Raw genomic sequence first — 23,922 nt, forward strand, 5'->3', positions numbered from 1 at the left:
CAGCGTAAAAAGAGGGGTTGGGGGGACACATAATGCAAATAGTCCGTGAGTGTTACGGGTCTGTAGTCATTTAGGCTGGTTGCCTTTGGTTGCCTTTGTGCCCAAGAACACAAAGAATCCCGGAACATGTTCCAGTCTGTGATAGCAAAACAGTCCTGTGGTTTAGTATCTGCTTCATCTGACCACCTTTTTATAGACTGAGTCATTCGTGCTTCCTGCTTTAATTTTAGCTTGTAAGCAGGAATCAGGAGGATAGAGTTGTGGTCGGATTTACCAAATGGAGGGCGAGGGAGAGCTTTGTACGCGTCTCTGTGCGTGAAGTACAGGTTGATCTAGAATTTTTTTCCCTCTGGTTGCACATTTAACATGTTGATGGAAATTTGGTAGAACTGAGTTAAGTTTCCCTGCATTAAAGTCTCCGGCCACTAGGAGCACCGCCTCTGGGTGAGTGGTTTCCTGTTTGCTTTTTTTCTTATACAGTGCTTATGAGTGCGGTCTTAGTGCCAGCAACTGTCTGTGGTGGTAAATAAACAGCCACGAAAAGTATCCCTGAAAACTCTATAGGCAAGTAGTGTGGCCTGCTATTTATCACAATATACTCTACTTCAGGCGAGCAAAATCTAGAGACTTCCAGTTTTTGTGCACCAGCTGTGTTTACAGATATGCACAGACAGACCCCCCCCCCCCCCCCCCCCCCCCCCCCCCCCCCCCCCCCCCCCCCCCCCCCCCCCCCCCCCCCCCCCCCTCGTCTTACCGGAGTGTGCATGTTCTATCTTGCCGGTGCAGGCCGTTATATCCCACATAGCTGGACAATCCATTCGTCATTCAGCCACGATTTCGTGACACATAGGATATGTACAGTTTCTGAAGCTACTTCTGAATATCCCAGTCCACGTGATCAAGACATCTTGAGGTTGATTCCCGTTGTTTCAGACCGTGTTGCGAATAGTCTCACACCGGGTGCTTCCTGTTTGAGTTGGTGGCCTATGCAAATAGGGGAGGGCAAGTGGACATGTCCGCATCTGCCGAATGGAGGGCGGCGGGATGGCTTATATGTTCTGGCGCATGTTAGCAATGGTTGAGCGGTTTTGCCAAGCATTGAGTACAACATCATATGTTGAGATTTTGGGAGCTTTTCCTCCAATTTGCTTTGTTAAATCCCCGGCACAATAATGCAGCCTCGGATATGTGGGTTCCAGTATTTGCATAAAGGGTCCAGTGAAGTTCTTTAAAGGCCGTCGTGGGTATCCACTTGGGGAGGGATAGACCACTGTGGCTTTATTGACAAATTCGGCTTGGATGATAGTACATGTGGCATTTGATTGAGATATTCTAGGTCGGAGGAACAGAAGGACTTTAGTTCCTCCTGTTTGTTAGCCAGTACACATAGTCGTTAATCATAAACTACTTACTCCACCCCTTGTGTTCCCGGAGAGATGTTTGTTCCTGTCGGCGCAATGTCACTGAGAACCCAACGTGGCTTATACCAGATCAGAGCAGTATATCCGAGAAGAGCCATGTTTCTGTGAAAGCAGAGTATGTACAATCCCTGGTGTCTCCTAAAGAAACTCGCGCCTTAGCTCATCAACTTTATTACCCGGATATTGAGATCCTGACTAGAATTCTGCCTAGAACCAGAAATTTGATCATATTACTCCAGGTGAGCTTCCCTACACTGGCTTCCTGTTAAGGCAAGGGCTGATTTCAAGGTTTTACTGTTTAACCTATTAAAGCGTTACATGGGCTTGCTCCTACCTATTTCTTTCCGATTGGTCCTGCCGTACATACCTATACGTACGCTACGGTCACAGATGCAGGCCTCCTAATTGTCCCTAGAATTTTCTAAGCAAACAGCGGGAGCAGGGCTTTCTCCTATAGATCTCCATTTTTATGGAATGGTCTGCCTACCCATGTGAGAGACGCAGACTCCGGTCTCAACCTTTAAGTCTTACTTGAAGACTTATCTCTTCAGTAGGTGTCATATGATTGAGTGTAGTCTGGCCCAGGAGTGGAGGTGCAGAAAAGGCTCTGGAGCAGAACGACCGCCCTTTCTGTCTATGCCTGGCCGGTCCCCTCCCATCCACTGGTCTCTGCTCTAACCCTATTACAGGGGCTGAGTCATGGCTTACTGTGCTCTTTCATGCCGTCCTAGGAGGGGATCGGCACTTGAGTGGGTGATTACTGACGTGTTCCTGTCTGGGTGGCGCACCCCCCTTGTTATGCTGCTGTGTGAGTATCTTTGTGGGCTATACTCGGCTTGTTCAGGATTGTAGTTGGTGGCTGAGACTATCCCCTTAAGTGGATGCGGGGCGCGTGTCTTGGCAAAGTGGGTGGGTTATATCTTCCTGTTTGGCCCTTCGGGGTATCATCGGTGAGGCACGTGTTCTCCTGACCCTCCTGTCTCAGCTCCAGTATTTATGCTGCAGTAGTTTATGTTCGGGGGCTAGGGTCGTGTTTATATCTGAGTACTTCTCCTCTGTCTTTATCAGTGTCCTGTGTGATTTAAGTATGCTCTCCTCTTAATTCTCTCCTTCTCTTTTCTTTCTCTCTCTCGGAGAACCTGAGCCCTAGACCATACGTCAGGAACCGCCATGATGCACTCCTTGCGTCTCCCAGTCCGACCTGGCCTTGTTGCTGTTCCAGTTTCAACTGTTCTGCCTGCGCCTGGAACCCTACCATGTCCCTAGAACCTTGCTTGCTTTCAACTCTTAAATGATTCGGCTATGAAAAGCCAACTGACATTATTCCTGATCTATTATTTGAGCCATGCTTGTCATTATATGAACACTTTTCAAAATCTTGCGCTCTCTCTAATTCTCTCCTTCTCTTCTTTCTTCTCTCTCTCGGAGGACTGAGCCCTAGGACACATACGTCAGGACTACCGGCATGATGACTCCTTGCCTGCTCCCCATCCACCCTGGCTCTTGCTGCTGTTCCAGTTTTCAACTGTTCTCGTCCTGCGTTATCCGAACCCCCTACCTGTCCCGACACTGCTGTTTTAAACTCTTATGATCGGGCTATGAAACAAGCCAACTGACATTTATTCCTGATTATTATTTGACCATGCTTGTCACTTATGAACATTTTGAACATCTTGGCCATGTTCTGTTATAATCTCCACCCGGCACAGCCAGAAGAGGACTGGCCACCCCTCATAGCCTGGTTCCTCTCTAGGTTTTTTCCTAGGTTTTGGCCTTTCTAGGGAGTTTTTCCTAGCCACCGTGCTTCTACACCTGCATTGCTTGCTGTTTGGGGTTTTAGGCTGGGTTTCTGTACAGCACTTCCGAGATATTAGCTGATGTACGAAGGGCTATATAAAATAAACTTGATTTGATTTGATTTGATATTGTACATTAGCGAGTAAAACACTCAGGAGTGGTGGGTGGTGTGCCTTCTTCCTAAGTCGGACAAGAAGACCACCTCGAGTACCTCTTCTCTGCCAGCGTTGTTTTGGGTCAGCCTCTGAAATAAGTTAAATTGCTCTGGGGAGAGCAAATAAAGGATCCGCTCCAGGGAAGTCGTAATCCTGGTCGTAATGCTGGAGGTTCTGGTGCGTTACCGCCGCTTTAATATCTAATAGTTCTTCCCGACACAAAATGATTCCTGAGCTAATAACGTAAAAAATAGCTAGTCACGCTGCTGCCATCTCCGTCGGCGCCATCATGTTAAAATAAAATGCTACATGATAGCTCATATCCACTGTAACATCAAAATACAACTACAGTTGATCATATCACAAATACCTACAGCTATATAATGAAGCAAAGAAATATGTCAAATGTAAAATTATAAACATAAGAGAGATTCTCACATTCAGGATCAAATCTGTCATTCTGCCCCTGAGCAAGGACGTTAACCCACTGTTCCCCAGGCGCCGATGACGTGGATGTCGATTAAGGCAGCCCACCACACCTCTCTGATTCAGAGAGGTTGGGTTAAATGCGGAAAACATATTTCAGCTGAATTCTTTGAGTTGTACAATTGACTAGGTATCTTCTGTTCCCTTTTCCTACACGTTGGTCTGTAGCCGGGGGGGGGGGGGCATTACTCAGCAGACTGTGATAGGAAAGACTTAAATGTGCGATGACAGAGATGTGGAGCTGAGAGCAGACACACGCAAGGTTGATCGATTTATCGGTCTCCCTCCTTTTCTTATTTGTTTTTCTGTTATTTTCTCCAGTAGTCTTATTCGGGTGCTCAGCATGCATTGCAGCTCAAGGTCATTCAAATCTCCTCTTTGCTCTGGAACTCCCTGTTGTAATTTTATGAGGTTTATTTCCCTCATTAGAAGCAGCCAGAGTCCAAAATACAAATTCAAGACATCTTTACATTTTGAAAGCATTGTTTTTAGATTCTCACTTCCTTGAAAGCTATGCAAATCTTTCAGTCTCTTGGATGTTCAATTCCCGGTATTATGTGACCTATGATGAAATATCCTTTATGTACTTAAAGTAAATCCTGAATTAGTTTTAAAATACAGATTTCTGAGATAGTATCACCAAAATTAATTTCCATCTCGTGTCACAAAGTAACCTAAATCCATCAGGATAATCTCAACAACGGTATCAAATTGCTCTGGAATTATATTCCCTTTGCCCTCCAGTGTCATTGAGGATAGCATTCTATACTCTGTGAAGTAATGCTTTGAATCAATGGATTTCTTATACATACATGTATCACAAGGAAGATACCAGTCATTCTTTGTGAATAAACCAAAAATATTTTACAGCATAATTTAACTTGAGGGAGTATTTCAAGCTTCTTAGAATTTCTTAATGAGAATGTCTGAGAGACAGATGGAATAAGACCATTGTACCACAGTAGCAAGTCTGTGTACAGGTACCGATCCTCCTTGCAATGAGGCTTGTAATCATCATGCGGAAGGTATTAATACTGGTTTAAGGTTTTTCACAGTAAAGGTCTCCTAATAGGTGTTATTTATCATACGACTGAGATCCAACATATTTTGGATATCTGAATTACCTTTTCAAACCAGACCATACTTTGAAGTATGGTTTGTAGGGATTCCTTACATTTTCAGGGATTTGTCTGTCAAACTGGGACACATGTCCAGCTTAACCTGGAATGATACTGACATTTTTATTAATCCCAAAAAGGAACACTTTATGGCAGCTTGGATGACGCAGGCTAGTGTCATCTCAACAGAAAAACACTTTTGAAGTCTGAAAACACCTGAGAAACTTTTTGTCGTGTCATGTCCCTAGAGGAATGTGGAGGAAAAACTGCTTTATTTTGTTGTAGAAAAAGCTAAATATGTCATTATTTTACAAGAAGGTTGGTACAGGCTGTAGTAATTAAATGAAAAATCAGAAAAAGAAAGACGAAAAAAGTGGAGACTGTGTTGCGTAATTTGAGTGAAAAAAATGCGGGGACGGGGGCTGGGATTAAAAATAAAAATGAATTAAATAAAAATATAGGACAAAACACACATCACGAGAAGAGAGACACTACAGAAAGAGGTACCTAAGACAACAACATAGCAGCAAAACATGACAACACATCATGGTAGCAACATAAGATGGCAACAACATGGTAGCAGCACAAAACAGGGTACAAACATTATTGGCACAGACAACAGCACAAAGGGCAAGAAGGTAGAGACAACAATACATCACGCAAAGCAGCCACAACTGTCAGTAAAAGTGTCCATGATGGAGTCCTTGAATGAAGAGATTTATATAAAACTGTCCAGTTTGAGTGTTTGTTGCAGCTCGTTCCAGTCGCTAGCTGCATGGAACTGAAAAGACGAGAGACCCAGGGATGTGTGTGCTTCGGGGACCTTTAACAGAATGTGACTGGCAGAACGGGTGTTGTATGTGGAGGATGAGGGTTGCAGTAGATATCTCAGATATGGGGGTGAGGCCTAAGAGGGTTTTATAAATAAGCATCAACCAGTGGGTCTTGGGACGGGTATACAGAGATGACCAGTTTACAGAAGAGTATAGAGTGCAGTGATGTGTCCAATAAGGAGCAATGGTGGCAAATCTGAAAGCCGAATTGTAAAGAACATCTAACCGCTCAAGAGCACCTTTACCTGCCTATCTATAAATTACGTCTCCGTAATCTAGCATGGGTAGGATGGTCATCTGAATCAGGGTTAGTTTGGCAGCTGGGGTGAAAGAGGAGCGATTACGATAGAAGAAACCTTGATATGTGCTGAGAGAAAGACAGTGTACCGTCTAGCCATACTCCCGAGTACTTGTATGAAGTGACTACCTCAAGTAGTAATCACAACTGTGGGGAGAAGGGCATTCTTCTTACAAAACCACATTACCTTTTTTTGGAGGTGTTCAGAACAAGGTGAAGGGTAGAGAAAGCCTGATGGACACTAAGAAAGCTTTGTTGTAGAGCGTTTAACACAAAATCCGTATTGGTTCTACAATTGATCATAACTCTAAAACTACTTGAAATCCCACTCAGAAAATGGTGTATTCAATTGAGTACAGCATGTAAAGCCATATATAGTGCCTTTGGAAAGTATTCAGACCCCTTGACTTTTTCCACATTTTGTTACGTTAAAGCTATATTCTAAAATTGATTAAATAAAAACCAATCCTCATCAATTTACACACAATAACCCATAATGACAAAGCGAAGTTTTTGGGGGACATTTTTGCAAATGTACTACAAATAAACAGAAATACCTTACTTAAATAAGTATTCAGACCCTTTGCTATGAGGCTTGAAATTTAGCTCAGGTGCGTCCTGTTTCCACCGATTATCCTTGAGATGTTTCTACAACTTGATTGGAGTCCACCTGTGGTCAATTCAATTGATTGGACATGATTTGGAAAGGCACACACCTGTCAATATAAGGTCCCACAATTGACAGTGCATGTCAGAGCAAATATCAAGCCATGAGGTCGGAGGAATTGTCCGTAGAGCTCCGAGGCAGGATTGTGTCGAGGCACCGATCTGAGGAAGGGTACCAAACAATTTCTGCAGCATTGAAGGTCCCCAAAAACACAATGCCTCCATCATTCTTAAATGGAAGAAGTTTGGAACCACCAAGACTGCTCCTAGAGCTGGCCGCCCGGACAAAATTAGCAATCACGGAAAAACTGAAATGGTCCACCCGCACAGACAGTGTGGTGAAGAAGGCACAACAGCGCCTCTTCAACATCAGGAGGCTGAAGAAATTTGGCTTGTCACCTAAAACCCTCACAAACTTTTACAGATGCACAATTGAGAGCCTCCTGTCGAGCTGTATCACCGCCTGGTACGACAACTGCACCGCAAGGCTCTCCAGAGAGTGGTGCGGTCTACACAACGCATCACAGCAGGCAAACTACCTGTCCTCCAAGACACGTACAGCACCTGATGTCACAGGAAGGCGAAATAGAACATCAAGGACAACACCCACCCGATCCGCTGCCTGTTCACCCTGCTACCATCCAGAAGGCGAGTACAGGTGCAGTACAGGTGCATCAACGCTGGGACCGAGAGACTGAAAAACACCTTCTGTATCAAGGCCATCAGACTGTTAAACAACCATTACTAACAGAGAGGCTGCTGCCTATATACAGACTTGAAATCATTGGCCACTTTAATAAATGTATCACTATTCACTTTAATAATCCTACTTTAATAATGTTTACATGTCCTGCATTACTCATCTCATATGTAAACGCAGCAAAAAAGGAAACGTCCTTTTTTTCAGGACCCTGTCTTTCAAAGATAATTCATAAAAAGTAAAGGGTTTAAACACTTCATTGTAAAGGGTTTAAACACTGTTTCKCATGCTTGTTCAATGAACCATAAAAAAATGAGCATGCACCTGTGGAACAGTCGTTAAGACACTAACAGCTTACAGACGGTAGGCAATTAAGGTTACAGTTATGAAAACTTAGGACACCAAAGAGGCCTTTCTACTGACTCTAAAAAACACCAAAAGAAAGATGCCCAGGGTCCCTGCTCATCTGCATGAACGTGCCTTAAGCATGCTGCAAGGAGGCATGAAGACTGCAGATGTGGCCAGGGCAATAAATTGCAATGTCCGTACTGTGAGACGCCTAAAACAGCACTACAGGGAGACAGGATGGACAGCTGATCATCCTCGCAGTGGCAGACCACGTGTAACAACACCTGCACAGGATCAGTACATCCAAACATCACACCTGCGGGACAGGTACAGGATGACAACAACAACTGCCCGTGTTACACCAGGAACACTAGCCCTCACCCTCCGATCCATCAGGTCCCAGTCGTGCTCAATGGGATTGAGATCCGGGCTCTTCGCTGGCCATGGCAGAACACTGACATTCCTGTCTTGCAGGAAATCACACACAGAACGAGCAGTATGGCTGGTGGGTTTGTGCCCATAGGCGACGTTGTTGCCGGTGATGTCTGGTGAGGACCTGCCTTACTACAAGCCCTCAGTCCAGCCTCTCTCAGCCTATTGCGGACAGTCTGAGCTCAGTTTAGCGAAATGCTTGGGCTTCTTGTTCCAACAGTGCAGCAATATCAAACATGTAATCTAACAACCTGTTAGATTACATGCTTGATATTGCTGCACTGTTGGAACTAGAAGCCCAAACATTTCGCTACACTTGCAATAACATCTGCTAACCACGTGTATGTGACCAATAAAATTTGATTTGATTTGACATCTCTGGAGAGACCTGCAAATAGCTGTGCAACAACAATCCCCATCCAACCTGACCGAGCTTGAAAGGATTTGCAGAGAAGAATGTGAGAACCTCCCCAAATACAGGTGTGCCAAGCTTCATGCCCAAGAAACCTCGAGGCTGTAATCACTGCCAAAGGTGCTTCAACAAAGTACTGAGTAAAGGGTTTGAATACTTATATAAATTAACAAACATTTCTAAAATCCTGTTGTTGCTTTGTCATTATGGGGTGGTGTGTGTAGATTTGAGGGAAAAAAAACAATTTAATACATTTTAGAATAAGGCTTTAACCTACCAAAATGTGGAAAAAGTCAAGGGGTCTGAATACTTTCCGAAGGCACTGTAATTGAGCACAATTTAAAGAGGTATTATGAAATATAACGTTTTCATTTCAGAGCACAGGGTAAGCATTCAAGCGACACCTGCTGACTAAAGTTCATGGACTGGGCAAGCTCAAAATTGGATAAATATCGAAACCAAATAGAGTCAGTCAAGTCAGTCAATTCAGGAAGTAACCTGAAATTCCAATTCAATAAGTGAAAAAAGGACAATTTTAAATTATTTCCTAATAAACTGAAAAGAAAAAGTTCTTTAAAATGTTTTCCATTTTAAATGTTAGATTCAAATCACTTCCTGATGGCAAAGGTGTATAAAGATGGAGGAATTCAGATATGACGTCATTGTTTTAGCACTACCCACAGACTTTATTAACTATAGCGACATGGTTCAATGTGCCAATAAATCACCACAATGTACTTTTTATTGCCATCTTTGAGCTAGAGTTGGGATCAAGTTTACTATGCTAATGCAAGTACAAAAAAAGAGTAATGGAGAACACTGTATTATACGGTGAACTTAGCACATTAGGCATTTGTGGTAAGTACATGTGGGGCTGCCATCTTTATGCATGTCTGCCATATACAGTACCAGTCAAAAGTTTGGATACACCTACTCATTCTAGGGATTTTTCTTTATTTTTACTATTTTCTAGAATAATAGTGAAGAGATCAAAACTATGAAATAACACATATGGAATCATGTGGTAACCAAAGAATTTATGAGCTAAAGGCCTGATTCGAACATGAAGGCCTGATTCACGCAGTCTCCTCTGAATGTTGAAAATAGTCAAAATAAAGAAAACCCCTTGAATGAGTAGGTGTGTCTAAACTTTTGACTGGTACTGTATATATTTTTTTAGCTTTATTTAACAAGGCAAGTCAGTTAAGAACAAATTCTTATTTACAATGACGGCCTACCCCGGACAAACCGTAACCCGGATGACACTGAGCCAATTGTGCGCCGCCCTATGGGACTCCCAATCACGGCCAGTTGTGATACAGCCTGGAATCACACCAGGGTCTGTAGTGATGCCTCTAGCACTGAGATGTAGTGCCTTTGACTGCTGTGCCACTCGAGAGCACCACTCGGGAGTACTGTATATATTGTGGGTATAATATGTATATTTATGTTGTATATACAGGGCACATTTGTCTTCCTGTTAAAATAAAGGTTAAATGAAACAATTAAATACAAAAATCGACTGACTTCGATTTGAATTCATTTATATACTGTATGTTACCAGGCAACGGATAGACTTGACTTTTTATGGGATACAACATAGGGGTCTCCTGAGTGGCGCAGTGGCCTAAGTCACTGCATCTCAGTACAAGAGGCGTCACTGCAGTACGTGGTTCGAATCCAGGCTGCATCACATCCGGCTGTGATTGGGAGTCCCATAGGGCGGTGCACAATTGGCCCAGCGTCGCCAGGGTAGGCACTAAATCCCTTGTGATCTGAGATTCTAACCGCTAGATTGAAATGGTCACATTAATTTGAAAGAAAGGGAGGCAGAGGAAATGTTGATGAAGCTCTGAGAGGAAAGAGAGATAAAGAAAAATATATGAAGGGAAATAGACTCACCTTCGGCTGAACCTCCACCTCCACCACTTGATTCTTGTTCATGCAGCCTTTCACAAAGCCCTCAACATTGCTGTTGAACTTCATAAAGATCACATAGGTGGCATAGGCTGAGAGCAGAGTAATACTTTCCCAGTAGGAGATGTAGTTATCCAGGAAGAAACATATGAGCATGATCAGGTCCATGATGTAGAAAGAGACGTCACGGAAGAGGGGCCACCAGGTGAGGTTGAGGATCTCCCTGGAGAAGATGGCACACATTCCAATGACGAAGAGAATGTTGAAGACAGCTGAGCCCACAATGGTTCCGATGCCCACATTGCTGTGGGAGATGAATACGCCGATGACAGAAGTGAAAAGCTCGGGCGCCGACCCGCCTGCCGCCATGAAGGTGGCCCCCGCCACGTCATCAGAGATGGCCAGCTTCTCTGTGATGACTGTCAGAGCGGGCACGAAGAATTCATCACACACAATGGCTAAAGAGATGAACATGTACAGCATCCCAAACATGTGGAGCACCACAGCACCCTGGCGCCTCTCTTCCAGAGTGAACAGGTCCGTGGGATAGTCCCCCTGGCTCTCGTTGCCGTCTGCCGAAGACCTCATGGCCACGGGCATGTTGGCTGAGACATTGGGATCCCTCTGGTGCTGAGTGGAAAGTAGAGTCCTGTGGGGAGCAGGACCAGACTGAAGGAGGGCCTCTTGAGGCAGGAGCAGCTCCGGGTGGCTCCCTGAGCTCCATGTCAAGGCGCTGAAGGAAAAGGAGATAGCGCTTATAGCGCTTATGGCTACCAGGCTGAACACAAAACCCAGGATTCGTATGGGCCTCAGCTTTCTAAGCAGGTTCTGGTGGCGGTGCCTCTTACACGTTGCATCCAGAAAGGGCCTTTGCACCACCATATCCAAGCAGGGTTGGTCCAAACCCATCACTGTGATGTGCTGAGTGTGTTTCTATACTCTCAATGGTTGGCTGGAAAGAGGATGAGCTAGTTTTTGTTAGCAGACACAACGCATGGTGCTGCCGTGGGCTTCAAACAACATGGGAGTATTCCTGAAGCTTTCCAGCGTGTGGCTTTCCAAACGATGTCTTCATATTAGCCTCTAAAAACAAGATTTGAAGGGAAATTGAAGAGAAAAAGAAAAGGAGAAAGCTTCAACATGTAGAATTTACACACAGCAACAAACTATTAGCTGTCACATGCCTACCTCAATTCTGTAGTGGATTTAACACCACAATGTAGCCTAGTCCTGACCATGGATATCCAATTTCCTTGAAGATTTTTTTTAAATGTCAATGTTCTGATGTTTCATTGTGGTATTAAGGCCTATGATATGATACAAATATACCGGCAATACATGGGTTCAGAGGCAGAGAAATTGAGGGAATAGCTATATCCTACTTTATCTTTTCAGAAACAAGCAAATAACATTGAGAAAAAATCTTCAAATGTTTGAATTCATAATAGACTAATCATTGCTTGTCACATGCATTGTAAATTACACCCAGATATTTAAGTGATAAAGCCCGAAATGCCAGTGTTTGATGATGCCAGTGTTTTTTTTTAAACCGAGCTAAAATATATCCTCCAAACATCGGCTTTGAGGGCATTATCGCTTTTATACAACGAGTTACCAACATATTCAAATCACTTCAAACTGAAGCTGGAAACACTGCAAACTAGCTGCACTTCGTTTAGTTTTAGCTTTTTTCAATTGACATTTCTTTGTATATATTCATAAAAATGATACCAGCTGATTCATGATTTCGACAGGCTGAGAAAAGCTGCATGCCTGGCTGCCTCGTCCGACTCCCGACACATTCATGACTATGGGACAGCTGGAGATCAAATTTGAATATTGAAACAATGTTGCAAATGTCAGAGAGACAGACAGCAAGGTTTATACAAATCTCTGCTGTTGAAAACTAAACGTTAGGCTAAAAGAAATGTGAGATAATGTTTAGATGCCTTTTACAGAGAAGACCAAGTTTATACATGTCCTGGCTGGGTTGATGAGACAGTGGATTGCGCAGTCAAATGGTAATTTGTGGAATAGACACCGGCTGGAATGCGGTTTTAACCAACCAGCATTCAGGATTAGACCCACCAGTTGTATAAAGGCTAATAATAACATGGAAAACAGGTCGCCTATTTCCTCTGAAAAATATAGATGATACTACATATTAATAGGGACGGGAATGTATGTACTGTAGTTACCATGCTATGTATGTGAAACGTGGAAATAATTCACCAATTTGGCCTACTCAGATAGAGAGGATTCATTAGAAAATATTTATAATAAAGATTAGCCCTGCTAATGTTATGGTATCCCGGTAGAATTGTTGCAAATAACCAAATTCCACCAAATTATAGGCCTACTCGGTATGTGATGCACCAAATGCCCCAGACCTAAAAACGAACTTCAATGGCACCTTTATAACGGTTATAGTTACTATATGATTGGATTGCGGCGTTTGAAGCAGATCAGACGTAGCCAAAGCAAATAATCTGTGCGTTTGTTCTGCATAGGCTAGGCTATCTATTCTCGGCTGAATGTAACATTTTTGTTGGGCAGAATTGTTCTGTGTCGCAAACGTGGTTAACTGACATAGATTCTACTTGAGTCACGGAAATCTAAATATTTTTTACAATAGAAAAAATAATAACGGCTATTGGCGTTTAAATGAAATAGCCTAAACGCAAAAAAAATAGGCTACTGGCCTTCTCTTGCGTAGCCTACACCGTGCATTGAAATATCCGCATAGTATGTCTTCATTTATATGAGGAGCTGACAAACGGCTGTTGCAACGTGCGCCTCTGTCCTGCAGTAAAATCTCCCTGCCGCGTAACCTTACAACAATAACACTTCAAAGCTGCGTGATTATTACCGACTGTGCACAAACTGGTTGAATCAATGTTGTTTCCACGTCATTTCAACCCCCCAAAAATGCAATGTGATGACGTTGAATCAACTTGGAAATGTAAGGGAATTTTGTATTTTCCCCCGACTTTTAAACTAAATCCAAAGACATGGATATTTTTTTGTTGTTGTTGATTTAACCTTGAATTCACATTAGTTGACAACTCAACCACATGTAAATAAAAACTAGACATTGCACTGGGGTCTGTGCCCAGTGGGTAGACTACTCAGTTATCATCATTTGCGCAAAATAGGCAAAACGCGTAAAATTGACAAATGTGTCAGTAATTATGAATGTCTTACCTTATATAGAGGTAAATAGAATGGCAACCGTAACACACCAGGTCGAATTTCGGTTCCGTCTCTTGTGTTCCCTTGCTCTCATTGAGCAAATGTGATGTTAATACCCTATCCGACGATTGAGGAGGAGCTCCCGACAAACTGGTTGCAAGCTGCGCTCACCTCAACATCCTCCCTCCCATCTCACTGAGAAATCATTCTAGTCTAAAAGACCTTGCTAATCTAAAAGAAAAGACTGGAACCTAAGGTAGGGTCGGTCTAACCACGTGAATAGGGAGGTTATAGATTACAACAGTGGAAGCCGTCATATGCCATAACAGGATAGACTAGACCTTGATGGAGTTGCCGTGGTTACAGCAATGTCACCATTTCAACTATACAGATAGGGCTGATATAGATGGATATACTTGTGCATGTTTGAAATAACATTCAATGATGTTACTTAATGGCCTACACATGATCCTTCATATATAGATAGAAGGTTTGAAGGTCACAGAAGGGGAGTCGCCCAAATGGAGCCTAACCAGGGCCTTATTCACAAAGTGGAAGAGCTAGGATCAAGTTAGCCTTTTAAACCGTAAGGAATAAGAGGGGGGGACTTTATCCTAAATCAGCACTCCTAGTCTATCACTAGGTTGAAAAACATCAGGGCATTTTGGGACATAAGATCCATAAAGGAATGCAGTCATGATTTCAAGGTCAAACAGTGTGTGCTCTATGAAATCAGTGGGATTTGGTGTTGTGGGATTTGTCTGTTGCTCAGCCTTCGGTTGAAGTCATATTCATCTCTACGAACCTGCTGCTCATGTTTACTTTGCATTCCTCTTACATCAAAATCCCCACCAGGGCTTAGCATTAGCAGACATGCCAAACAAGCCGTGTTGGATAAAGACAGCAGTCTCTGCACAGCATGACAACCCACTGGGGGGGAAATGGTTGAATCAACGTTGTATCCACATCATTTCAACCCCAAAAAATAAATGTAGGAAAACTCATTGGATTTGCAAAGAGTCATCAACATCAGGGAATTTCGTGTTTTTTTCACCTAACTTTTAACCTAAATCGAATGACATGGTGACATGTTTTGTTGATTTCACATTGAATTCACAATAGTTGACAACTCAACCAAATGTAAATCAAAACTAGACATTGAACTGACGTCTGTGTGCAGTGGGAAAGTATGTGTGACACTAATGCCCTCGTGGTAGGTAATAAATCACGATTCACTGACCTCATTGATTGCCCTCCCTTCTTTCCCTGCCTGCAATCAACCCAAAATGGGAACAGAGACAGATAGAAACTTGTCTGCCTTTGTGTTATCAATATCCACTTCGACCTATCATTGAAAGACAGATGTGTGCATGGTCAATTCACACTGACCTGTGCACCCACAGTGTTAGTGTCACGCCCTGACCTTAGAGAGCCTTTTTTATTCTCTATTTGGTTAGGTCAGGGTGTGACTTGGGTGGGCAAATCTCTGTGTTCTATTTCTTTGTTGGCCGGGTATGGTTCCCAATCAGAGGCAGCTGTCTATCGTTGTCTCTGATTGGGCATTGGGGGGCAGATGACGTGGGCGTCGGTGCTGAGGGGTGAGTCCGAGACCGAGGAGGAATTCTTGGACCGTTTGAGCAAGGAGTGGTTGGCAGTAGAGAGCGACGAAAGAGTTTGGAGGGGTTGGAGTCTGGAGCAAGACAGTCGCTTTGAGGAGCGTGTGACCCTTCAAGCACCATGCTTTGCGGTTACACGTACTGTGTCTCCGGTACGCATCCACAGCCCGGTGCGCTCTGTACCAGCTCCCCGCATTTGCCGTACTAGAGTGGGCATTCAGCCAGGACGGGTTGTACCAGCTCTGCGCTCCAGACCTCTGGTGCGTCTCCACGGCCCAGTATATCCTGGGCCAGCTCCACGCACCAGGCCTCCAGTGATGATCCATGGCACGAAGCCTCCAGTGGTGATCCATGGCCTGGAGCCTTCAGTGATGATCCATGGCCCGAAGCCCCCAGTGGTGATCCATGGCCCTAAGCCCCCAGTGATGATCCATGGCACGAAGCCCCCAGTGATGATCCATGGCACGAAGCCTGCAGTGATGATCCATAGCACAAAGCCTCCTGTGATGATCCGCGGTCCGGAGTCTCCAGCGATGGTCTGCGGTCCAGGGTCTACAGCGACGGTCTGCAGTCCAGAGCCTCCAGTGGGGGTTCCCAGTCCGGAGCCTCCAGCAGGGGTTCCCAGTCCGGAGCCTGCAGCAGGGGTTCCCAGTCCGGAGCCTGCAGCGACGGTCCGGAGCCTGAAGCGACGGTCACCGGTCCGGAGCCTGAAGCGACGGTCCGGAGCCTGCAGCGACAGTCCGGAGCCTGAAGCGACGGTCCCCAGTCCGGAGCCTGCAGCGACGGTCCCCAGTCAGGAGCCTCCAGCGAGGGTTCCCAGGCCGGAGCTTCTGGCGACGATCGGTGGTTCGGTTCCTCCAGCAGTGATCTACGGTCCGGAGTCTGCGACAACGATCTACGGTCCGGAGTCCCCGGCGACGATCCCCGTATCAGAAGCGCCACCAAAGTGAGGGGAGCCTCAAGCAGAGCAGGGTCTGCGTCCCGCACCGGAGCCTCCACCGAGATGAGATGCCCACCCGGACCCTCCCCTATAGGTTCAGGTTTGCGGCCGGAGTCCGCACCTTTGGGGGGGGGGGGGGTACTGTCACGCCCTGACCTTAGAGGCTTTTTAATTATCTATTTGGTTAGGTCAGGGTGTGACTTGGGAGGGCAAATCTATGTGTTCTATTTCTTTGTTGGCCGGGTATGGTTCCCAATCAGAGGCAGCTGTCTATCGTTGTCTCTGATTGGGGATCGTACTTGAGTTTGTGGGATCTTGTTTTTGTACAGTTACTGTGTAGCCTGCAGAACGTTACGTTCGTTTATCTTTTTGTTGTTTTTTTGGTGTGTATCAAAATAAAGAAAGATGTACACTTACCACGCTGCGCCTTGGTCTAATTCCAACAACGGACGTGGCAGTTAGAACCTCAGAACTATGAATTGAGATGGATGGCATAATTTTTCCCCTCAAAGCCTCAAATTCTTCTATACTATTCCAACCAACATAATGTGCACTTCCATAGTGGCTTGTTATAATATTTTTTTTTAAATCATAACCAGGCATAGCCTACCAAATAAACAAAACTCTCTTTTCACATTTCACAAAAATGCCTGTATTGCTTTCATAAAGAGAACACAAATTAAATAACACTTCAATAGCATTATCTATTAACCTCTTCCAACAGATTGCATCGTCTGTGGATCTATTGGGGCGATACGCAAATTGAAGTGGGTCTAGGGTGGCAGGTAAGGTTGAGGTTATATGATCCTTGACTAGTCTCTAAAAGCACTTCATAATGACAGAAGTGAGTGCTACGGGGAGATAGTCATTTAGTTCAGTTACCTTTGCTTTCTTGGGTACAGGAAGAATGCCTTTAGCCGTACCCTTGTCCTACTGTTCCTCTGGTGATGTAGAGGTTAATCCAGGGCCTGAAGCGCCTAGCTTCACTCCCATTCCCCAGGAACTCTCATTTGTTGATTTCTGTAGCTGTAAAAGCCTTGGTTTCATGCATGTTAACATTAGAAGCCTCCATAAGTTTGTTTTACTCACTGATTTTAGCACACTCTGCCAACCCGGATGTCCTAGTCGTGTCTGAATCCTGGCTTAGGAAGGCCACCAAAAATCCTGAAATTTCCATCCCTAACTATAACATTTTCCGACAAGATAGAACGGCCAAAGGGGGCGGAGTTGCAATCTACTGCAGAAACAGCCTGCAGAGTTCTGTCATACAATCCAGGTCTGTGCCCAAACAATTCGAGCTTCTACTTCTAAAAATCCACCTTTCCAGAAATAAGTCTCTCACTGTTGCCGCTTGTTATAGACCACCTTTTGCCCCCAGCTGTGCCCTGGACAAAATATGTGAATTGATTTCCCCCCATCTATCTTCAGCGCTTGTAGTGTTTGGTGCCCCAAACTGGGACATGCTTAACATCCCGGCCGTCCTACATTCTAAGCTAGATGCCCTCAATCTCAAACAAATTATCAATGAACCTACCAGGTACAACCCCAATCTGTAAACACGGGCACCCTCATAGATATAATCCTGACCAACCTGCCCTCTAAATACACCTCGGCTGTCTTCAACCAAGATCTCAGCAATCACTGCCTCATTGCCTGCATCCGTAATGGGTCTGCGGTCAAACGACCACCCCTCATCACTGTCAAACGCTCCCTGAAACACTTCCGCAAGCAGGCCTTTCTAATCGACCTGGCCCGGGTATCCTGGAAGGATATTGACCTCATTCCGTCAGTAGAGGGTGCCTGGTTATTCTTTAAAAGTGCTTTCCTCACCATCTTAAATAAGCATGCCCCGTTCAGAAAAATCAGAACAGATACAGCCCTTGGTTCACTCCAGACTTCACTGCCATTGACCAGCACAAAAACATCCTGTGGCGTACTGCATTAGCACCGAATAGCCCCCGCGATATGCAACTTTTCAGGGAAGTTAGGAACCAATATACAGGCAGTTAGGAAAGCAAAGGCTAGCTTTTTCAAACAGAAATTTGCATCCTGTTGCACAAACTCCAAAAAGTTCTGGGGCACTGTAAAGTCCATGGAGAATAAGAGCACCTCCTCCCAGCTGCCCACTGCACTGAGGCTAGGAAACACTGTCACCACCGATAAATCCACTATAATTGAGAATTTCAAAACATTTTTCTACGGCTGGCCATGCTTTCGACCTGGCTACGCCTACCCCGGTCAACAGCCCTGCACCCACCACAGCAACTAGCCCAAACCTCCAACATTTCTCCTTCATCCAAATCCAGACAGCTGATGTTCTGAAAGAGTTGCAAAATCTGGACCCTCTCTTTCTAAAATTATCCGCCACAATTGTTGCAACACCTATTACTAGCCTGTTCAACCTCTCTTTCGTATCATCTGAGATCCCCAAAGATTGGAAAGCTGCAGCGGTCATCCCCCTCTTCAAAGGGGGAGACACTCTAGACCTAAACTGTTACAGACCTATATCTATCCTACCCTGCCTTTCTAAGGTCTTCGAAAGCCAAGTTAACAAACAGATCACCAACCATTTCGAATCCAACCGCACCTTCTCCGCTATGCAATCTGGTTTCCGAGCTGGTCATGGGTGCACCTCAGCCACGCTCAAGGTCCTAAACAATATCATAACCACCATCGATAAAAGACATTACTGTGCAGCCATATTCATCGACCTGGCCAAGGCTTCGACTCTGTCAATCACCACATTCTTATCGACCGACTCAACAGCCTTGGTTTCTCAAATGACTGCCTCGCTTGGTTCACCAACTACTTCTCAGACAGCGTTCAGTGTGCCAAATCGGAGGGCCTGTTGTCCGGACCTCTGGCAGTCTCTATGGGGGTGCCACAGGGTTCAATTCTCGGGCTGACTCTTTTCTCTGTATAAATCCATGATGTTGCTCTTGCTGCTGGTGATTCTCTGATCCACCTCTACGCAGACGACACCATTCTGTATACTTTTGGCCTTTCTTTGGGCACTGTGTTAACTCACCTCCAGACGAGCTTCAATGCCATACAACTCTCATTCCGTGGCCTCCAACTGCTCTTAAATGCAAGTATAACTGAATGCATGCTCTTCAACCGATCGCTGCCTGCACCTGCCCGCCCGTCCAGCATCACTTCTCTGGACGGATCTGACTTAGAATATGTGGACAACTACAAATACCTAGGTGTCTGGTTCGACTGTACACTCTCCTTCCAGACTCACATTAAGCATCTCCAATCCAAAATTCAATCTAGAATCGTCTTCCTATTTCGCAACAAAGCATCCTTCACTCATGCTGCCAAACATACCCTCGTAAAACTGACTATCCTACCGATCCTTGACTTCGACGATGTCATTTATAAAATAGCCTCCAACACTCTACTCAGCAAATTGGATGCAGTCTATCACAGTCCCATCCGTTTTGTCACCAAAGCCCCAAATACTACCCACCACTGCAACCTGTATGCTCTCGTTGGCTGGCCCTCGTTTCATATTCGTCGCCAAACCCACTGGCTCCAGGTCATCTATAAGTCTTTGCTAGGTAAGGCCCCGCCTTATCTCAACTCACTGGTCACCCCCAAAGCCTATTCCTACTTTGGCTGCCTTTCCTTCCAGTTCTCTGCTGCCAATGACTGGAACGAATTGCAAAAATCACTGAAGCTGGAGACTCATATCTCCCTCACTAAATGTAAGCATCAGCTGTCAGAGCAGCTCACAGATCACTGCACCTGTAAATAGCCAATCTGTAAATAGCCCATCCAACTACCTCATTCCCATATTGTTATTGATTTATTTTTTCTGCTCCTTTGCACCCCAGTATCTCTACTTGCACATTCATCTTCTGCACATCTATCACTCCAGTGTTTAATTGCTAAATTGTAATTACTTTGCCACTATGGCCTATTTATTGCCTTACCTCCCTAATCTTACCTCCTTTGCACACACTGTATATATTTTTTTCCAATTGTGTTATTGACTGTACGTTTGTTTATTCCATGTGTAACTCTGTGTTGTTGTTTGTGTCGCACTGCTATGCTTTATCTTTGCCAGGTCGCAGTTGTAAATGAGAACTTGTTTTCAACTGGCCTACCTGGTTAAATAAAGGTGAAATAAATAAATAAATAAAAAGGTGGACATCTTGAAGCATGTGGGGACAGCAGACTGGGATAGGGAGAGACTGAATATGTCCGTAAATACTCCAGCCAGCTGTTTTGCACTTGCTCTGAGGACGCGGCTAGGGCTTAATGTTATGGGTATGCTTGAAATTTTTAAGGACTGGGGAGTTTTTCAGGATAAAAATAAACAGAACGGCAATAAGCACAGGCAAAATCCTACAGAAAAACCCGGTTCAGATTGCTTTCCACCAGACACTTGGAGATGAATTCACCTTTAGCAGGACAATAACCTAAAACACAAGGCCGTATCTACACTGGAGTAGACAGTAAATGTTTCTGAGTGGCTAAGTTACAGTTATGTCTAGCTGTGATCAATGGTCAATTTGCCAGAGATTGAAGAATTTTGAAATGGTCAAATGTTGCACAATCCAGGCGTGGAAAGCTCTTAAAGACTTTTCCATAAAGACAAATGTTAGAATTTTTCTTACACTTTGACATTACAGAGTATTTTGTGAAGATCCTTGACAAAAAAAGTACAATTAAATCCATTTTAATCCCAAGTTGTAACACACTAAAATGTGTAAAAAGTCAAGGGGTGTGAATACTTTCTGAAGGGACTGCAGTAAGAAAATACAGAGAATGTACAGTATACATGCAAACAAGTACCTAGTACAATTGCATGATTAAAGTAAATAAGTGGTCAAAGAAATATAAAAACAAAATACTTTTACATATACCATGTGAACATTTCCTAAGAATAAATAACATACAGGGGTGGGGTTGGGGGAATGGCATTGGGGTTTTGGGAGGGGGAAAAAAAGAAAAGAAAAAAAAAAGAGGCCCAGTTCTTTTTGTTTGATAAAGATGAGCAAAAAATATTGTATAAAATAAATAATACACATATTGAGCTATTTTGTATGCTCCAAAAAAAAGTATATTATTTTATACTAATACAATTGCTCAGATAAAGATATTTTGTCATATTTTTTCATCTCAAATCGATAGGGGAAATTATTGGCACCGCTGTTTTTAATACCTTTCAATACCTCATCTTGCGAGGATAACGACACTGAGTATTTTTCTAAGATGTTGTATGAGATTGGAGAACACACTGGGATTGATCTTAGCCCATTCCTCCATACATAATCTTTCCAGATCCTTGATATCCTTGGTCTGTGCTTATGGACTGCTCTCTTAAATTCAAACGACAGATATTCAATTGTGTTCAAGTCCGGAGACTGAGATCGCCAATGCAAAATTTTGATTTTGTGTTAAATGAACCACTTGTTTGTGGATTTTGATGTGTGCTTAGGGTTATTATCTTGCTGGAAGATCCACTTGCGTCCAAGTTTCAGACACCTGGCAGAGACAACCAGGTTTTTGGCTACAGTGTCCTGGTACTAGGTAAAGGTCATGATGCCGTTGACCTAAACTAGGGCCCCAGGACCAGTGTAAGCAAGATCCACCACCATATTTTACAGTAAGTATGGGGGTTCTTTACTGCTCATGCGTCCTTTAAAAAAAAAATATATACAGTACGTATTTTAGCTGTTAATCAAAATCTCTTTCTGTGAGCAATCGTATGAGTATAACATAATATGATTTCCCTTTTTTTTGCATACAATATAGCTAAATATTTCAAGGGTGCCAATCATTTTGGACCTGACTGTACAGTATGTGGAAAATAATGATTGGAAAATATCATATGAACTGAATATATGAAATTCTATGAATTAGAATATTGTACCTGAAAAATAAAAAATAACACATGATTGTAATGCTCCTGATACTTCATACCTTCTCAGTTGAAGCCAGTGTGTATACTCTTGCAGGACCGTCAGCTTTTTTCCTAACTGACACACAATTTTCGGCATCCACTACAGCAGGGTTTCCCAACTGGAGTCCCACAGGCCGAATTTGGCCCGCCGGTGGTTATATTTGGACCCACAAGTTTTCTGAGCAATTAATAGAGAGACATGTACTTTTTATTTGTATTGTTGGACATAAAAGACTGTAAAAACACCAGGAAATCAGCAAAAAGTGGTTTTAATTTCAGAAATCTGTTCCCAAGTATTCCCACGCATCATAGAGAGACGTGTGATCGTATATAAATAATAATAATTAATAATAATTGATTGGATTTATATAGCACTTTTCTACCAACTGAGCTACATAGCAGAGGGAAGCTCACCTCCTCCACCATCAATGTGTATCACCCACTTCAGTGATGCACGGCGACCATCTTTGTGCCAGAACTCTCACCACACATCAGCTATTAGTTGGAGTGGTGAAGAGTGATATATGCCCATTAGGAATGAGGTGGAGGATTAGGTGGACATGATGGTATGTGGCCAGGTTGGGAATTTAGCCGTGACACTGGGGTGAACACCCCTACTCTTACAATAAGCGCCATGGGATTTTGAATGACCACAGAGAGTCAGGACACCAATTTTAACCTCTCTTGGGTACGAGAGACGTTAGCGTCCCACCTCTTCAACAGCCAATGAAACTGCTGGGCGCCAAATTCAAATACAGAAATACTCATTATAAAAATTCAGAAAACAAAACATATTTTACATAGGTTTAAAGATTAACTTCTTGTGAATCCAACCACGGTGTCAGATTTAAAAAATGCTTTACGGCGAAAGCATACCTTACGATTATTTGAGAACATAGCCCAGCAGACAAATCATTACAAACAGTAACCAGCCAAAGTAGAAGAGTTACACAAGTCAGAAATAGAGATAAAATTAATCCCTTACCTTTGATGATCTTCATATGGTTGCGCTCAGCAGACATTCATTTACTCAATAAATGTTCCTTTTGTTCGATAAAGTCTCTTTATATCCAAAAACCTACGTTTTGTTCGCGCGTTCTTCAATCCACAGGCTCAAATGCAGTCAAAACAGGCAGACAAAAAAATCCAAATTGTATCCGTAAAGTCATAGAAACATGTCAAACTTCTTGCACGACGGAAACATGGATTACCACTGATAACACTGCTACTCCTACTGCTCTCTCCTCGTCTGCCCACGGGTTCTCGCACACCCCGAGAGCTTCTGGTCAGCGGTGGTGGCACTGGGGTCCTCATCTCTCCCAAGTGGACATTCTCTCTTTCTCCCCTGACCCATCTGTCTATCGCCTCCTTTGAATTCCATGCTGTCACAGTTACCAGCCCTTTCAAGCTTAACATCCTTATCATTTATCGCCCTCCAGGTTCCCTTGGAGAGTTCATCAATGAGCTTGACGCCCTGATAAGTTCCTTTCCTGAGGATGGCTCACCTCTCACAGTTCTGGGTGACTTTAACTCCCCACGTCTACCTTTGACTCATTCCTCTCTGCCTCCTTCTTTCCACTCCTCTCCTCTTGTACCTCACCCTCTCACCTTCCCCCCCTACTCACAAGGCAGGCAATACGCTTGACCTCATCTTTACTAGATGCTGTTCTTCCACTA

General features: G+C 43.9%; 1 protein-coding gene across 3 annotated transcripts in view; it reads right to left on the reverse strand.

The window, feature by feature from the left end:
* Positions 1 to 13,958, reverse strand: part of LOC111960096 (sodium/potassium/calcium exchanger 2-like) — a 140,829-nt gene extending 126,871 nt beyond the window's left edge. For all 3 annotated transcript variants that reach the window (XM_070437768.1, XM_023982006.2, XM_023982005.2), the window contains exons 1-2: positions 13,788 to 13,958; positions 10,569 to 11,666 (exon numbers count right to left, since the gene is read on the reverse strand). In XM_070437768.1, the coding sequence (XP_070293869.1) occupies positions 10,569 to 11,492 (924 nt within the window). In that variant the 5' untranslated portion in view covers positions 11,493 to 11,666; positions 13,788 to 13,958. The remainder of the gene's footprint in view (positions 1 to 10,568; positions 11,667 to 13,787) is intronic.
* Between the last annotated feature and the right edge of the window lie 9,964 nt (positions 13,959 to 23,922).

This window comes from Salvelinus sp. IW2-2015, linkage group LG37 (genome assembly GCF_002910315.2).
Source record: "Salvelinus sp. IW2-2015 linkage group LG37, ASM291031v2, whole genome shotgun sequence".
Classification (NCBI taxonomy): domain Eukaryota; kingdom Metazoa; phylum Chordata; class Actinopteri; order Salmoniformes; family Salmonidae; genus Salvelinus; species Salvelinus sp. IW2-2015.